Source organism: Notothenia coriiceps, unplaced genomic scaffold (genome assembly GCF_000735185.1).
Source record: "Notothenia coriiceps isolate Sejong01 unplaced genomic scaffold, NC01 NC01_scaffold00026431, whole genome shotgun sequence".
Classification (NCBI taxonomy): Eukaryota; Metazoa; Chordata; class Actinopteri; order Perciformes; family Nototheniidae; genus Notothenia; species Notothenia coriiceps.
This window is the reverse complement of record NW_011359132.1, coordinates 94,672-112,504: the sequence shown is the minus strand read 5'-3', so window position 1 is coordinate 112,504 and position 17,833 is coordinate 94,672. Positions and strand designations below refer to the sequence as shown.

Genomic DNA, 17,833 nt, shown 5'->3' with positions numbered 1-17,833 from the left:
GTGTGTGTGTGAGATTAAAATAGCCCAATTGCTTTTACAATAAATAAACATTGAATGTGTTTAATTGAATAGTAAAGGGGTTTAACGTTAGTGGCAGGTTGTGTGTGAGAGAGAATAAATAAGACAGCCCAATATTTAAAAAAATTGTTATTCTTTTCCCCCGCATATTTAGCAACTTTCCTAACTTCCCGCAATTTCACCGCATAAAATCACATAAAACCCCGCATGTTTAATCGCATAATCAAGGATTTTAGCCCGCATAATCAAGGAATTTAGCCCGCATAATTAAGGATTTTTGCCCGCGTTTTTCTGGAGGGTCTAATTAACAACTACTATACAGTCCCTTTAAATAGCTTATCACTATTTTAATTAATGTAGCCTTAAATATTTACAGTTTGCCAATCTTGCTTGTATTCAAGTGTGCTTTTTTTTTTGGGTACTTTTCCACAAATATTGCATTTTTTTTTTTTGTGTTCCAAAAAACGCACTTCCCATTCAAGACACCACACTTGTTATGTTGACAGAACCAGTTTGGCATTGTTTTGAAGGCACTAAATGAAATAAAAACTGAAAAACAAAACAATGATAGACTGAATTTCAAAGTTTATTCACAATTTATACACTCTCTTCGTCCCCCCCCCCACATAAGAAGTTCCTCTTCAGTTGATCCATCAGTGCCTAACTTTAGAGCATCACTGTTCAAACCTTTCTTTGATGTATCTGAAGGTTCAGATACACAATACCGAGTTTTAGCACTTAAAGTAAAATCACACCATTGATCTCCCAAGACGGGTCACATACAGACGCTATTGCGGACAAGAATGATGGCCTGTCAAAGTGAGTACACTGGTACTTCAAAAATGTCCATCTTAATAAAGAAACAAGTAAAAACTGTCATCTGAAGACATGCTTTAGATTTTGAATGATATCTTAGTAAGATTTTCACATTAAGACTACAGTATGCAGCATACTGCTTATGAATATGTAACGTATACATTCGTGTATATGAAGTAGTTTATAAGTTACTGTATGTAGAACAAGAGAGCTAGCTAGATCCCGCCGAAGGACTGTTCCAATGTCCAGGATGCTTGGAATTCTACCGAGGCCGGCGTCCTTCGTTGCGGGAAATTTCGACGCTGCACATGTGTGTCCTCCGCAGTCTTAAAATCCCCACAATGCTTTGCGAATGGACCAATTTCCAAAATCTTTGGCGGAACATTTTAAGCAGGGCCTCTCATATAACGCACACCTGTTAGCCTGTTCCGACCATTCTTCGTTTTCCGAGGCTAGGAAGGATTCTTGCCTCGCTTCTGAAGGACCTGACTCGGAAGACATGTCCTACCAAGGAAGCGTCCTCGACATTGAGAAACACCCACTCTCTTACATCTGTTGCAGCTCCATGTCTCCATGTCTCTTTGTACTTAAATACATCATTTTACTTTTCATATATTGTTTTTTTTATATTTATTGTTGCTGTGTGTTTGGTTTCGTTTGTGATTATGTTTTGAAAGGTGATTTATAAACCAAATCTATAACTATGTATGCTCTATACACCGTTTCCTATTAAAAAACTTCAGTCTCTTACATCTGCTGCAGCTCCATGTCTTCTCCTCTGTAGCAGGACCGGAGGACGGTCTGTCGCTCGGCGTCCCACAGGTTCTCCTTCAGGAAGTTAGCAGCCTGAGCCGCTCTCTCCAGCAGAGCCTTGTCCTCCAGGACAGCTCCAACACAGGAGTAGGCCGACAGCATCAGACCTGAGAGGAGGAGGAGGAGNGTTTTGACATTAACTAGACCCTCCAGAAAAACGCGATTCTGCGATCGCAGAATTTACCGCATAATCAGCCAAATGGCGCAGATTTTTTATGCGGCTTTTTAAAAAATCTGCGCCATTTGGCTGATTATGCGGTAAATTCTGCGATCGCAGAATCGCGTTTTTCTGGAGGGTCTAGTTAATGTCAAAACAATAACATGACAAGTCAGAGAAAGTGGTGGAAGAAGTTGGTCATAAGTGGGACTCGACTTAAAATGTGTATGCAAAAAAAAGTTCCTAAAAAAAATGTATCATGTAATTGTTGACGATATATTTTTGTTCATGATTTATTAAAATGAAAAGTAAATAAAAGTAATCAATCAAATGTAATGATGTATAAAGTACATTATTTGACAGTTTTAAAGTAGCAGGATTTACTAAACACCTAATTAAAGTACCTGAGTAAATGTACTTCTTAGTCACATTGCAGCTCTGGAAAAATGAGACATCCTGCTCAGAGTGTATTTTAAAACTTTAACACAATCCTGCACATTCTTCTGTGGTGCTGCCACTTCTGGCCAGAGCCCACTGGTTGCAATACTGGTCAGCTATTTTCAATAGGAGATGATTATCTTCTTCCATAGGCTTCGTTCTGAGGTTTCCTTCTGCACCAACCAGCGTGTGGATAAACACCACCAGAAAAACCACATGCAGACTCATTCCTACCTCTAAGTAGGCTTATATAAAACGTACATGAGAACAAACAAAAAAAACATTCAAAAACAGAAGCAGCGGTTCAGACTAAATTCTATTTTGTATGTGTTTACTTGCACATCAGTCACTGTTTTTTAAAATGGTTATTTCCCAGCTTACACAAATTGTACATTACGGTAGAATTGTTTTTTTGCAATTCAGAACAAGTTGTACATCATGGTATATGCAATGTTTGTTTTCTGAGATTCTGTACTGGTAGAGCTTTACACTAAGAGCAGGAGATCCAATGGCTCCTACAATAATGTGCACTATAATGGGCTCTGGAGAAAAGGTACTCGCATATTAAAAAGCACAAAACCGTCTACTCAGGATTGTTATTGTTTTATTAATATTTGTATTGTTATTTCATAGCTTATTTTCCTATGTTAAGAGCAGCCACACAAAACAGCGCCTTACAGGAATAGATAGTAGAAGCTGTTTTAAACTCAATAAGATAAGAGGAATCGGACAAAGTGTGCGGTGGATATGCTGCAATCTCAGGGGAACACAAAACTCTCAGGGGGTAGGTTGGAGAAGAGTTTAATGAGAAACACTGCTGATTCTGTGTTTAGAAAAAGATGGGAGAATAAGAATTTCATCTGAGAAAAAAAAATAAAAAAACGTCATCCTATAATGGTGATAACACTTCTGATGGAATTCACTATGGGGCAAATAATAAATACACATCATTTTGAGATGCTTCTCATTGAGTATTTACATTTTTGTGCCACTCTTATACTAGTGCATTTCAGAAGGAACCTTGGTAATGTTTACCCCCTCTTTTCAAGCTGTAAAAACCATGCATTTTACATAAACACAGTATTGAATGGAAGACTACTTACTATTTTTACATAAGTAAATGAAATGGACTGTACAGTAAGAAAAAGTTGTCATTGTTTTTGTTTGGTTTGACTGTATACCCATAAACATTAAGGTTACTCATGGTAGGCCTACGCTACAATTAGTTGTCACTCATGTCTCACAATGGGACCTTTCTCTCTATGTGGAAATGAGAAAAAAGCAATGTTATACATAGCTAAACCCCCTGGTCTTTTACAGACATCTCTTGTTATTTCTCAATTGACAAAATGGCTTTCCACGCTCCTCACTGAATTTAGTCTGCCATGTGTGACTTCCACACACGTTACTTTGTGGTTGTGCAGTCTGATTGTGTTTATATTTGGGAAAGAAATGACAGGGTACCCAGCATGGTTGTGAGCTAGAACTGCCTTTTAAAAACAAGCAGGAACTTGAAGGCTTTGGGAGGCTCCTTTACATGAGCGCACTTCCAGACATTTCTTTCTAAATGAGATGTACTCAGCAGACATAGGAACATTTCTGAAAACTATACTGTGTGCAGAGAAGAAACTGTTCTATAAGATGAAATTGGCATCATTTGGTTCTTCTTTATGTGGGAGAGGTTGTACTTTTTATGACATATCACCATGATGAACACGAGCATTACTGTAAACAGTTTGTGGTCCCTGCCTCCTCAAGACAGCTGATGGAGCCTCCTCCTCCTCCTCCTCCTCTTCCCATATATGTTTTGTTTAGTCCGTTTTTTTCGCAACGTGAATTTCTTGCTCGGCCAATAAATAGCAGGAGGGACTGTCAGCTCGAGCAGTCAATCTCTCCTCCTCTTACACTCAGCATCAGTCTCACACCATGTGGACCCAGGTCAGCGCTCTGCTGCTCCCGCTCGCCTGCTGCCTTTGGTCAGCCGAGGCTCAGACTGCGAACAGACAAAGCATCTGGAACAACCCCATTCAATTCCAGACCAAGGCCAAGGACCAGTGCACCATGACCATCACGGGTCAGGGGGATTACACACGGCTGAGGCTGATGTGCCAGAGCCGGCAGCGCTCCTACTGGTGCGAGTACGTTGGACAGCCTCACACCTGCGGCAGCTACAACAAGAACCCTCGCCACTACTTCGTGCAGATGATGTGGGGCCTCAGAAAGCTGCACAACGCCTGCCTGGGGCCGAGGCAGATCAAACCCCACATGTGCAGGAAGGCAGGCGATGAGTCTCAAATGGTCTTCTCAACCGGTTCCTTCTCCAGAACATCGCCGGAGGCTCCGACGAGGGCAAAACCAGCCGCACAGCCTGCCGGACCTCAACCTCAGCCAACAAGACCCGATTCTGCAAGGCAACCCAAAGCAAAGCCCACAGCGAGAACCAATTCACAACCTCTGACGCCACCTGTGGAGAGCAACGCTAAGAGGCTGGCTCAGCAGTACTGCTGGAGGTCGCTTCGAGGCATCTGCTCCTACTTTATTGGCTTGGTTCGGAAAAACTGAGGAAGGTAAGCAGCATTAGTCCGGGTCCCTTCAATAACCCAAACTTATATTATGTTGTTTTTTGACTAAAGAGAGAATACTTTCATTTTTTTATATTCAAAAATTGCCTCCAGAATGATTTTTTCTTTTTTCTCTTGCTTAACACACTACTGATCCAAATAATGTACAACTGAAAGCATCAAATGATTGTAATTTTATATGCATTTCTCCCATCTGTTACATTCACAGATTTATAATGAAGATAACTTCAACTGTCTGATTATACCAGCCATCATGGAGGGAAAACCCGAGCAGCAGTCTGGTAGAAATTGTGGAAGAACTGTAGCGCCCTCTCCAGAGCAAGAGACGGTACTGCTGTGACCGTCTGAAGCAGGATTTCTGTGAACCTTGAATGCATCATCTTACAGATGTCACTGCTTGGAAAGACTCTACTACCGGTCTTGATTGGGTAAAAAAAAAAAAAGTTGTTTATGGTTGTATATGATAAGTATGAAATGTAAAGTTTGACTTGTGAGAAGGTTTCTCCTGCTGCAAAAACATTCTCAACAACACATTTGCCTTACTGGTTTCACTCATTAGTTTTTAAGCTGTTTACCTATGCGTATAATCTACGTGCATCACTTAATATTATATTGTTGGGAAAGAGCAGAGGTCTGATAAGATAGTGATTTTTGTACTGTTGTATTTGAGGGAATATATAATGAATGTGAAAATAACTTTATTAAATAAATAAATATTATGATCCATTATTCTGTGTTGATCAACTTTTTTTCTTGCTTATTTGATGAAAAATGTGTGAGATTTGATAGCAAAAGAGTGTCAATATCGAAAACAGCTGCTATACACTGTATGTGATATATATTATAAATACAAATATCATAAAGTCTTAAAGGTCCCATGTCATGGCCATTTCTACTGATCATAATTCCATTGTTGAGGTCTACTAGAATAGATTTATATTGTGCAACTTTCCAAACTCACATTGGTTTCTCAATACAGCATCTCTGTATAGTATGTGTATTCACTCTCTGTCCTAAACGGCTTGTTGGAGCTCCTGAGGCCTTAGTTTTGATTTCAAATTACACAACATCATGTATGTGTTGCTTCTTTGGAGCTTGTTTTCATAGACCTGGTTGCTTATTTCTGTGATCGGGTGATCGGAGCCGATCACGTGATTTTCAAAAGATCGGAAGAAAAAAATCGGGGATCGGGATTTTTATTTTTTATAAATACTTTTTTTTATTGAATGTTACAAAACAAAAATGACCATGTTCAAGTCTTAACGTCATCCTGAGGCCTTAGTTTTGATTTCAAATTACACAACATCATGTATGTGTTGCTTCTTTGGGGCTTGTTTTCATAGACCTGGTTGCTTATTTCTGTCAAATCTGGCAACAGAGTGGGCAGGGCGCAGTGTCTAATTGTAGCAGTAAGCTAACGAGTACTGAAAGCTTTATTTAGTTTTGATCCAATGCTGCACAACTGAACTGATCCAATGCTGCTGTGAAAAAAAGAAGCTATATCCATGTTGGATAGAATATCACATTTAAAAAAAGAACCTTAAGGGACAACTTGAATGCTTTTTTTTCTCTTAATGCATTGCATAAAGTTCGGATCGGGGAAAATCGGTATCGGCAAATTGTCAAAATCAAATGATCGGGAGCAAAAAAAGGTGATCGGGACATCCCTAAGCGAAACCCAGCCTGAAACACACACACACCCGCAGCCTGGCTGGGAGTTTGTGTGTGTGCCCAGGCTGAGTTCCGCGTGTCTCGCCGACCCCACACCAGTGAGCCAGCTCACAGTGTCCCGCTCCTCGCAGCAGCGAGCCTCGCAACATCCCGCCGAGTGTGTGTGTGTGACGCAGTCCGAGGATTGGTCCAAACGTAACGGCCACAAGATGTACTTGCTTACGTCACTATACCCGAAATACGTCACTATACCCAAGAAGTAAACAATGCAAAAAGAGAAGTCTCCAACGAGGCGCTCTGGGGCAGCATAGACAGGTCTTCTCTGTGTTACGACGGCTACAGGGTGTACTTTGAGGGTTTGTGACTCTGCAGACCGTTTACATGCAGAAAAACCTTCATAACACACAAGGGGACGGGTAATAACCGGTAATAACCAGAAAAGCATGACATGGGACCTTTAAAAGATCTTCATCCTCATCACCACATTGCAACACCACATTTGAGCATTAGATGTCGCTGTTGCTTCAGTTAAACTGATCACTAAGTTCAATCAGTGATTTTCTCCTACAGAAAACATCTGGCTCTTTCAAGATATTTCCAGTATTAATCTTTAGTAAACTGTTCTAACAGATGGTGGAGTTACAGTTTGAAAAGACTCAGAGTTCATTTGCATTTGCTTGCCTTAAAAGTGAAGTTATCGTGAAAGCAGCTGAGACTTCTTAAAGCAGGCAGCACAATCTACAATAACAGATCATTTTAAGTCTTGAAATCTCACATAACGCCGGTAGGTGTCTCCAAAAGTTTTAAGTCTCGAATTTGCTCGATGAAGAACGAAGACAGACAGAAATTAGATGTCAAAGTGCATTAAACAGTGAGGACATTAAATACAGTTTGGTTGCAAAGCAGGATCTGATTTAGTGCTTCTTGTAAAGTGACTTTACCAGAACAATTTCCATTATTTGATTAAATCAACATGTTACAAATCTGCATAAGAAGCTTTGGTAATGGTTTGGGGTAACACAGTCCTTACAAGCTTTATCAGAATAGCAGGATATCTCTAAGGACCACCCTTTCATTAGATGACTGAACTCAAGCCGTCCAATCATGCATTGTGTGTGAAGGGGAGGGCTGATTCTGCAACAGTTCACTGTGGCTGCAGGTACATTAAGCAGAGGAGACTCTCAGCTCTCAGGTGTTGGAACTTTAAACTCAAGTTTACTCTGAAAACTTCAGGTAAGTTTAGCAATCACTGTTTTTATCGTAGCTCACTCTGTAATGATTACTAATCTCTTTGGATTTATAGTATTAGGATTTATAGTGCGTGCTTGTTCTTATAACACTCCTACGGTGAGTTAAAATGCTCTATATGCTACAATACAAATCCATTTCTCATTACAATCACTATAAACGGTGTGTTGGTGCACTAAGAGTAGTTGTAGTATTGACTTTCTAAACAATCACTAAATTCATGTCACATGTTGTTCAGATTGTTTCACCCTAAAAAATCAAGGATTCAATCTCTTTATTCATTTATATTTCTTGCACTGATACCTTTCATTCCAATTATTATTCAAATGTATTCCTTAATAGCTTCTTTTTGTTTTCCATTTTATTTGTATCCAAAATCCAATATGAGACTTATATTGCTTCATGTTTTTATTATGTTTTTCCCAATGCATTTCATTGTCTTAAATTGCCTTTTAAATTGCCTAAAAAGATGATATTCTAGAACAAAACTTTGGATGGAAAACTAGTTATTTCCGTGTAACAAAAGGGTCTAATAGAGGATTATAAAGATTATTATTAAGAAAGGGAAAGTAAGGGATTGTGGTCATATCTAAATCCTAATGTATCCTCTTGCAGGATTGTGTGTGCTGCTTTCATGGCTCTCCTCACCAATGTCGCCATCCTGCTGGTCCTGGCTTGTATTTCCCATCAGCTGATGTTGAGCAGCTGCCAGAAAAGCCATGGACGGCGGGGAAGAGAAACAGAGCGAGGACAACACAAGGAGAAGCTGAAGGTCAGCCGCCAAACTAAATCTGTCTCTGCACAGCCCATCAAGGGAAAACTGGTGACCAAAGACAAGTCTGAGTGCACCTGGGCAGCAACGGGTGAGGAGGTCTTCATCCTCGGTGTCAGCTGCAAGAAGGGGGGCCGGAGCTTCAGCTGTGAATATGTCGCCAATCCGACCGTCTGTCCAGAGTACGTTTCAAATGTCAAACTTTACTGGAAGCAGATCGCCCGGTCGCTCAAGAAGCAGAAGACTCTGTGCAAGGACAGTAGTACATTGATCAGGACAGGTTTGTGCAAACGAGCTCCCCGAGAGGCTCATTTCAGAATCCATAACACCCCGGGGAAGACTGACAAGCCATCAGACCGACAGCCTGAACCCCAAGCTGTGAAATCCTGTCAGCCCCGTCACAAGAAGCTGGCGGAAGAGCACTGCAACGACTCCTGGTCGAGTTTCTGCACATTCTTCTTCACTATGGTACAGGATATTGATTGCTGAGAAAGTGAGGACCTCAAATAGATTCAGCTATGCAATCACGTTAAGACCTGTCTCTATTAAACATTCTTTATAGATAATTGCTGCTTGTATAGACATATTTCTCCACATGTTGTTAATGTTGATTCTACACATCAATAAACACTTTTCTATCTATTCTCTAATGTTTGTTCTGGGATCTGGTCAATTTGGGTGAAATCTACAGTTCTGATTACTATTGCAAGTTTTGTTTCGAAACATCAGATGTGTATGCAATTTCATTTGAAAGGAATGTATGTTCCATCATACCAACTGTATCCTTCATTCAAAAATTGTCTTAGTCAAGAGAGCCTCATCTTGTCCTTTTCAGCGGGAACAATTAGAGCAAATTACAAAACAATGCTTTTCTGAGCCTCTCTGAGGTTTAATGCTCGTCTTTGTTTTTAAACCGTAGTAAAGTGAACATCTTTGGTCTTAGACAAACCATTTCCTGACAATTGAAGACCAAACTATTAATCAAATAATCTAGAAAATAGTTTAATGAACACTGAGATGATCTCTAGGTGATACCTTTATATAATTACATACAAATAAATGTGTTTCCCAGCATAGCCATTTCATTTCAACTCTGCGTCTATCCAAGCTCTTGTCTCTGTTTTCCAAATGTGTGTGCAGAGTCCTGCTGAACGTACTTGTGGGAGATTAGAAGTTTGAGCATGTTGGGTATTTACACAGTAATTTAACCAGAGGGAGTGAGATTTTTTAGAAAGCCGTGGCCTGCATACTTTGGCACTGACAAGCCTCTGAATTCACACACGCTCAACTTGCAAAATCAAGTTCAAAGGGCAGCAGGTTCTTGGATTAGATCATGATAATAACAATAGAGATTTGGCAAATCCAACTCAAGAGACATTATTTTTGGCAATTATAACAGGAACATTATACATTTCCACTGCATTTTACATTTGAGAAAAAATCTTTCCTAAAATTGCAGTAGCAACCAAATCTATTAAGAGTATCAAAAGTAATAGTACTTATAATGCAGCGTGGCTACTGTCAGCATCATTATATTATATAACCGGATCAGTATTATCAATTCAATAATATGTAAGCAGCAGTACTTAAATGTTTCTGCATTAGTCAAATGTTAATAACTATGCTACGTTAAAGCCTTGGTAGTTTATTTTGTAACAATGGATTCTGCCTATTCATGTGTGACTTAAATCTTATTTTTACCATCAGACTTGTTTGTGACCTAAGGGTTACTTCGAAAAAGGTGAATTAGCAATACTCTCTTGTCCCTTAATTTGAGTTAGCCTTCAGAATGAAATGTATCCCATTAGTCTTATTTCTATCATTGGTGGGGAAAATGAGGGCAAGAAACAACAAGAAAAAAAAGTCCTGAAGTTAAAAGAACAAAATGTGATATCATATCTCGCTAAATCATGGACAAGTGTCAGTACAAATGTTCACTTCAGAGATCACAGAGAGACATTTTTAGGGAAGAGGCTGACATGCTTTCTCTACCCACAGCTCCAACAGACCAGAACAGAGCAGCCTCGGGGACGTGCTGTGATTTTTGAAAGGGGAATGACTCATTATTCTTGATGATTTTAGCTTCATCCATCATAATGCACTACCAACAGCCGAAATCCATCAAAATCCAAAGACTCTCAGCAGGTTGCATTCTGGGCCATGTATACAATCCCTTAATGGGGACATGAGGCAGCAATGTGGCTGCACCCAAAAGTAAATTAGGTGGCAGTCATAAAATATATGCAGGAATGCGAGGAGGTAAAGGAATGAGTTTTCTTTTCAAGCATGACTGAGCAGCAGCTGCAACTGAAAACACCAGACTTTGATTCTGTGGGTCAGCTTGTGAAATGTGAGGCAAAGCAGACAATTAGTAAATACAAATCCCATGAAAAAGACAGAAAAACCCCTATTAGTTATTGTTATTTTAACAGCTATAAATGGATTAAACAACAGGACTGAAGTCAGTGTTCAAATCTATTGAAATCATTTCACATTAGGGGCCAACTGTCCTTTTCAAACGCAAGCAAACCGAGAAAAAACTATATTATTAGGGTTGTTAATGGGAATAAAAATGTACTAAATACATTTAATATGCAATCATTTGAATGCCTCGGACCAATTTCAGTGACACTTGAATGACCAGCTATCCCTCTGTCCACATTCTGCATGCCTCAGTAAGTGGATAAAAAGGAGTACTGTAGAGCCGATGAATGGGAGTCGGAGGCGGCGTGTTGAATATGGAACTCCACACTTTATTTTCCATTTAAGTTTACAGCAGGGCAGAATACTTTGCATACACGCTACTCAAGCTAGAATGATAACAACCACCCGGTACACTCTCTAACAGGTCCGTGGTGCAACACACACTTTATCACAGTGAATTATGTCCCGTAATGTTCTACCACAGTACAAAGTATATTGTTTTGTTTTTTATTTAGTGCAGTAGAAGCATAATATAGAAATACTTAAGAGGTCCCATGTCATGCTTTTCCGGTTATTACCCGTCCCCTTTTGTGTTATGAAGGTTTTTCTGCATGTAAACGGTCNATGATGAAGCCTAATGAGAAGATGAACCCTTTTGCGAACCAATTGTCTGGAAAGCTTCAAAGTTTCATAAGGCTTCATCTCGCCATCACTAGTGATGAGGTCTTTGGGTTAGCTNGTTTGTGCCTCTGCAGACCGTTTACATGCAGAAAAACCTTCATAACACAAAAGGGGACGGGTAATAACCGGAAAAGATACTTAAGAGGTCCCATGTCATGCTTTTCCGGTTATTACCCGTCCCCTTTTGTGTTATGAAGGTTTTTCTGCATGTAAACGGTCTGCAGAGGCACAAACCCTCAAAGTACACCCTGTAGCGTGTACAACTCTAACACAGAAAAGACCTGTCTGTGCTGCCCCAGAACGCCTCGTTGGAGATTTCTCTTTTTCTTCCTGGGTACAGTGACGTGCCCATACCCAAATGGACCCATTGGTCCAAATGGACCAATCCGTGGAGCCGTTTTGTTACGTCCGCTAGTGGCCCAACAAGCCGTTTAGGACAGAGAGTGAATACATGCTACAGAGATGCTGAGAAACCAATGTGAGTTTGGAAAATTGCACAATATAAGTCTATTTTAGTAGACCTCAACAATGAAATTATGATCAGTAGAAATGGCCATGACATGGGACCTTATGGACAAAGTTCAAGTATCTCATGATAGCCCTTAAGCACACTACTTGAGTTAATAAACTTGATTACATTTTAACCACACTTTACCACAGATGAAAATTCGAATGAGCACTCCGCTGTCTCACTGAACTGCTCCATTTCATTTGAATGCGTCTCCAATGTGGAAGAAAGGTCATTTTTACCGCGTTGTCCTTCTGTTTTCATATTTGGTAATCCTCTCGGTGTCCGAGGTCTTGAAAGTGTTTTTCTTGAATAAAACACACAGGAAGCAATGCTAATGCTATGTTAGCCTCACATGCAAGCTAGCAGTTAGCCACTTCGTCCTGGAGAAACACTACACGTTAAATCTAGTTCTTTTTATCAGGAGTTTGGTTCATAAAGGACAAATTCCAACGGCAGGGTTTGATTTAAAATGTATTTTAAAATAGACTTAAAAACATGGGTTGTAGAACATAATCCAACTCGTAGTTTTGGTGACCGCCGTCATTATCCGCTTTAAAAGAAATTCCAACGTCAGGCCTGCTATGAGAAGTAACAACAGTCCTCGTCAACAGCCAATCAGAATTCAGCAGAGCACCAGGCAGTCACTCTGCGCATGCGCAACACTGAGCGTACATTCGTTGTGAACGTAGCGACCTGTCAAGCTAATTTAAAACACAATTTAAAAAGCTAACTTTAAAAGCTATTAGTCTAATTTATAAAAAGATGAATAACTGTAGCATTCTATAAGTATGTATGTCTTTCTAAGTGGCTGTGTGCCACTAAAACTAATTGTACTGCTGCCAACAGGTGGCAAAGCATGGTTACTGTTTTGAGATTTATCAGTGTTTATAAAATCCTCAAAACTATTAAAGTTACAATGCAGGTGCAGCAACTGCAGGTTATGAAGGTGAACATGTTAAGAAACAATTATAACTAAACAAATGTAGATATGTTATCCTAAAATGTGTGTATCTAAAATACCTGGTAAAAATTGTATTGTGTCTTTTTTGTTTTTCTTACTAAAGAAGGGACAATTCACGTTGATTAACATGAGCAGCTGTTCCTGTTTCAATTCCAAAGAGCACTCAAGAGTACCAGCAATCATAAAAAGCCCTCTGTGAATAATTGAAGTATCCAACATGTAATTGTTACTTCTATATCCCAGTTTGCACAGAGCGCGTTAGCTATTTTTTCAAATGTTGCAATTTATGCCACTAAAAACCTCTCCATGCCCTATTTTCTGGTCAAAGCATCCTTCCTCTGGTGATGTTGGTGGCCTGACCGCCTGTGGCTCCTGATTGGCTGAGAAAGGTGGGCCTTGGTCAACACAATCCGGCACTACTGACATTAAGGAGATTTGTATGTGTGTACAACCAAGCTTACTATGAATGCTTTGTAAGAGAGTGAAAGGGCATTTGGTTCATAAAGAGCTTTACTCTCTTTGGAGCCAAGATTACAAACTGAAGAGAATTAATGAAACACCACAAATGTTAGGCTACATTGTTAGCGTGACGTGAGACTGATAAGCGTGTGAAGCTGGTGGCTGGTATAGTCCAAGCAACCACAAGAGAAGAGAGCAGAAAATCACCTCAAACTCTTTGAAGAAGCAAATGTTTAACATCATTAGTTCTATAATGAGTAGAAGAAGCAATCGCCTTTGTTTGCTTTTTTTGTCTATATGTTGCAAAGTTGTGGAGCAATATCCCCAAACTGGCAAAGGCAACTCAAAATGTATTTAAAGTATATACCTTTAAACACATTTTAGATGAAAATAGTCCACAGAGGCCAACTACAGTCCAGGATTGAAGGGACCGTTTGACTTTAGTTTTGTCTTTTGTAGTTTACAAAGTCATAAAACATTTCTTAACTCAGTAATAGGGATACTACTTCATCTTTATCTTCTATTTGAGAATGAAATGTGACTCTGGAGGCTGGATTACAGCATCTTCCTGCAGTGGAAATGAGCACAAAGTGATTTATGACAGACAGCTGCTGGCCACATAAACCCTGAGTCACCCTCATCGATTAAACAACTGCACCAACAAGCAATATTGCAGATTTATTATAGGGATTTTGAATTACAGCACCGTTGAGATCCCGACTATTGCTCCCGCTGAAAGCTATAATATAACATCAAGTAATATCCGTTTTTATTATTTTTTGATTCAATAAAAAGATAGCAATTTCTGCAGGAAGCAATAAACACTTTATTCACTGTTATTGGTTCTGATCAAGTTGCTCATTAAGAATGACTGAAATGTGTCCAATCAGGGAGCATTAAAAACAGGAATGGCTTGACTCAGCAGGTTAAGCTTTCAATTACAGGACTGCTATCAGCACCCAACAGCCACTACTGCACTTCACCATATGCTTGCATAAATGTCACATACATAAATTAAAACTTAAATATTCTATATTTTTTCCTGTATCAATGTTTTTTTAAGACTAATTAATGTTAACATATATCTGTCTCCTTTTTTAGATGGATTGCAGTTTGGTTTAAATACATTTCAGAATACTTGTTTGTTGATTTTGCCATATACATGCATTCATTGCAAAACATCATTCTCATGTTGTGCCTCATAATGAAATAAAAACACACAAGCTTAGCTGCAATAAAAAGCTCCTTACCAGAATGCCTATAACTACAGAGTAAAGGTAACATCATTTTGCAGTAAGATTTGAGGGAATACATGTCTGCAAAAGGGCACATGAGCCTCTAAGGGAAAACATGTCAACACATGAAAACATTTTCCAAATTGAACCTTCAGGTGGTTTTTGAATACGGAGCACAACGTCTGGCAGGCAGAGATTTAATGAACATAATGAGAGGCTTATAAATCACAGAGAGACATCTATAAATACCCATGCAGGTTAATTTTTCTGACATAGGCCTGTGTTTAAGGTGCTGTTTACACTGGAACGAAACTGTTGTATCCGCTATACTTTTCTCCTTCGTATAGCCCGTTCGTTTACACGAGGCCGTAACGGAACCGCGGAAACGGACCCCTAAATCGATAACTGGTCTCAAAGTGGATAGATCTGCGGACGGAATACTCTGGGGGGCCAAACGGATCCGTCTGTACGTCTTATACGATAATTTTCCTGATATAGATGAAGCCATAGCCCCGCCTCTCCCCACCTCTGCTGCTCACTGCTGTAGCATGGTCAGTAGCTACCATGCTACAGATGTTAGTGCGAAATCTACAGCTCCTCTACCACAACCATCAGCAACAAGTGGACATGGAGAACTACATGTTGCTAAATCCACCGCGGAGAATAAACAGAAGGGCAACCGGGCAACTATGCTCTGGGGTCTTCTTCTGTGCTTTTGGTGTATTTTGTGGCGGAAGTACAGCGCCACTTACAGGCCCGGCATATGTACTACAGCGTCTCCAGCGGTCTCGTGTGAACCTTTATATATACACAGTCTATGGTGTGAACGGACACGTTTATTTAGCCGACTGCGTGTGAACGGAATACTTTTTTGATATCAAATTCGGTTTGTTTGCGTTCCCGTGTAAATGGGGCCCTAAGTCATTATAAGGATAAAACCACCAAGCCTAGATTTCCATATTCTTTAAGAGCGTGGCAGGTAAATAGATACTTTGTTGTCACTCACTTAAGAATCACCCTGTTTTGATCATGGAAACTGATGTATTATGCATCCCAGTAGAGTCAGAGATTAAATAGCTTCTTATTTAATGTCTTAAAACTAAGAAGTCCTGTTAGGACAATTACTTCTGAAACTCAGAACTTTATTTGAAATTGCAGCTCCAATTGAAAGGTTTCCAAAAGGAAAAATTTGAAAGTTACCCCTTTTTTTTAAAATTTGTTTGTATTACTTTGGTTACTGTCTTTCTTCTATATAAAAAGTATTAAAATGTGTTTTTCGAAATGGCAGAACGTGACATTGAGAGACATACAAAAACAAATTCAATTAGGTGGTATTAAAGTCTTTTAGTCCCTGTGAATGAAGTTAAATTCAGACTTTGCTGCCACCCTGTGGTTCAACTCCAACTAAATCTATTGATCGAAAGACCCAATTTGTTTGACATCGAGCCTTTTCATGCAGAAAGACATCGAGGCAGTGGATGTCTTTATATGGGTCAACAAATATCCAAAAGTGTCATTATTTATTGATCACTGACAGCGATATTGCAATCCGAGTCAGCAGTTCATTTGTAATTAATGAAGGCAGGAGAGCTTTGGAAATGTCCTGTTTAATACTTTAGCATCAGTATTGTGTTTTGTAAGCTGCATTTTACACACGCTGTGAGTATTACAAACAACTGTGTACATTTTTATTCAAAACAGGAGGAAGTGTTGAGAAAATATTATTGACTACATTCAAAACAAAGCCTGTACACGACATTGAGCTGTTTTCTTTCTTCTGTTGTCAAACCAAAAGCAAATAAGACTTTAACTGCAGTTCATGAAGATGTACGTTTATTGTCATAATTCAAAAACGTCAAGGAGGTAATTCACACTAATTCAATCAATAGCAAGCCAAAGTCAGAAAGAATCAACAACTCCAGATCAATAACCTCATCACATGTGCATCTTTGTCCCGCAGCAGCAGTTCATCATTCAGTGCTGCTAGACTATAGAACACCATTAATCATTCCCACCACAGAGGTACAGTAGAGCCTTCTGGTAGTCCCCATCTGTGTCCTCCTGCAAAACAACACTACATTATTATCAGCGATGGCAAAAGTACACACATCCTTTACTCAAGTAGAAGTACAGATACTTGTGTTTAAAAAAAAGTACTGACTAAACTTCTTTACTCAAGTAAAAGTAAAGAAGTATGGGCTTCGAAATGTACTTAAGTAAAAAGTACCCATAACTACCAGCTGTTTTAAAGAGTACCTGACCTCCTTTATATTAATAGAACAATAATGTCATTGTTAGCTAATGAATGTTTCGATGCTGAACAACGGCAACGTTTTCATTGGTCCCTCTTCTTTAGAAAAGACCAGGGGCCTCATTTATAACGCCTTGCGTAGGATTCACGTGGGAAGGTTGCTTACGTAGTAGAAATCCAAAAAATAGGTACAGAAATGTTGCGACATTTTCCGATTAACCAAACACTGCTTACCGGGGAGGAAAGTGCGTACGGCACTTCCTACGCCGGTTTCCCTTTATAAATCACAATCGACTCGAAATGCGGTGCAGCTTTTGCGGGCTTCACGTAACGCCCATATTTGCCTATAAATAGTCAAAGAAACGCCCTTTCATTCATTCATTTTGACTGACTGCATGGAGAAGATCGCAGGAAATGTCGACAGAACAGCTAAAAAAGACATCCCACACCGCGTCAGATTTTGGTTATTTTGGGGAGGTCGAGATAATTCATATTGTTTGGTGGATGCAGTTTGAACCAGAGTAGCAGCAGGGAGGTCGGATCGTCACCAAAATAAATAAGTGGTCCGAAAAAGGTTAATGACAAAAAAAATACACATAGCCTTCCTCAGGCAGTGTGTTTGTACCGGGGACAGGAGACCCCCCCCTTGATGAGAAACTGTAAGAAATGATCGGGGAATCCCTCCGGAGTGGAGTCATGACGACTGGATCTGAATTATGTTTTTGTATTTGGTGGTTTGTGTCCCAGCTGTCGATCAGCTGGGCGCAGCATACTGCAGCCTGTGCATCTCAACCCC

The 17,833-nt window shown here is 39.7% G+C and overlaps 3 protein-coding genes and 1 long non-coding RNA gene across 4 annotated transcripts in view; 3 read left to right on the top strand and 1 right to left on the bottom strand.

Annotated features, from left to right (window-relative positions):
- The first annotated feature begins 4,131 nt into the window (after nucleotides 1-4,131).
- On the top strand, nucleotides 4,132-5,550 carry fgfbp2a (fibroblast growth factor binding protein 2a). Its single transcript, XM_010784776.1, has 2 exons — nucleotides 4,132-4,809; nucleotides 5,033-5,550. Exon 1 carries the CDS (start codon nucleotides 4,169-4,171, stop codon nucleotides 4,802-4,804), a length of 636 nt encoding a protein of 211 aa, XP_010783078.1. The 5' UTR covers nucleotides 4,132-4,168; the 3' UTR covers nucleotides 4,805-4,809; nucleotides 5,033-5,550.
- A 2,079-nt stretch (nucleotides 5,551-7,629) lies between these two features.
- LOC104957166 (fibroblast growth factor-binding protein 1-like) lies at nucleotides 7,630-9,165 on the top strand. Its single transcript, XM_010784775.1, has 2 exons — nucleotides 7,630-7,728; nucleotides 8,359-9,165. The coding sequence occupies exon 2, from the start codon at nucleotides 8,378-8,380 to the stop codon at nucleotides 9,002-9,004; it is 627 nt and encodes a 208-aa protein (XP_010783077.1). The 5' UTR covers nucleotides 7,630-7,728; nucleotides 8,359-8,377; the 3' UTR covers nucleotides 9,005-9,165.
- On the top strand, nucleotides 8,237-15,578 carry LOC104957167 (uncharacterized). The gene is made up of 3 exons (XR_799640.1): nucleotides 8,237-8,248; nucleotides 12,987-12,990; nucleotides 15,420-15,578. It is a non-coding gene; the product is annotated as an uncharacterized lncRNA (long non-coding RNA).
- A 1,030-nt stretch (nucleotides 15,579-16,608) lies between these two features.
- Nucleotides 16,609-17,833, bottom strand: part of anxa5a (annexin A5a) — a 23,195-nt gene continuing 21,970 nt past the window's right edge. The window contains exon 10 of the mRNA XM_010784779.1: nucleotides 16,609-16,847. Within this exon, the coding sequence (XP_010783081.1) occupies nucleotides 16,788-16,847 (60 nt within the window). The 3' untranslated portion in view covers nucleotides 16,609-16,787. The remainder of the gene's footprint in view (nucleotides 16,848-17,833) is intronic.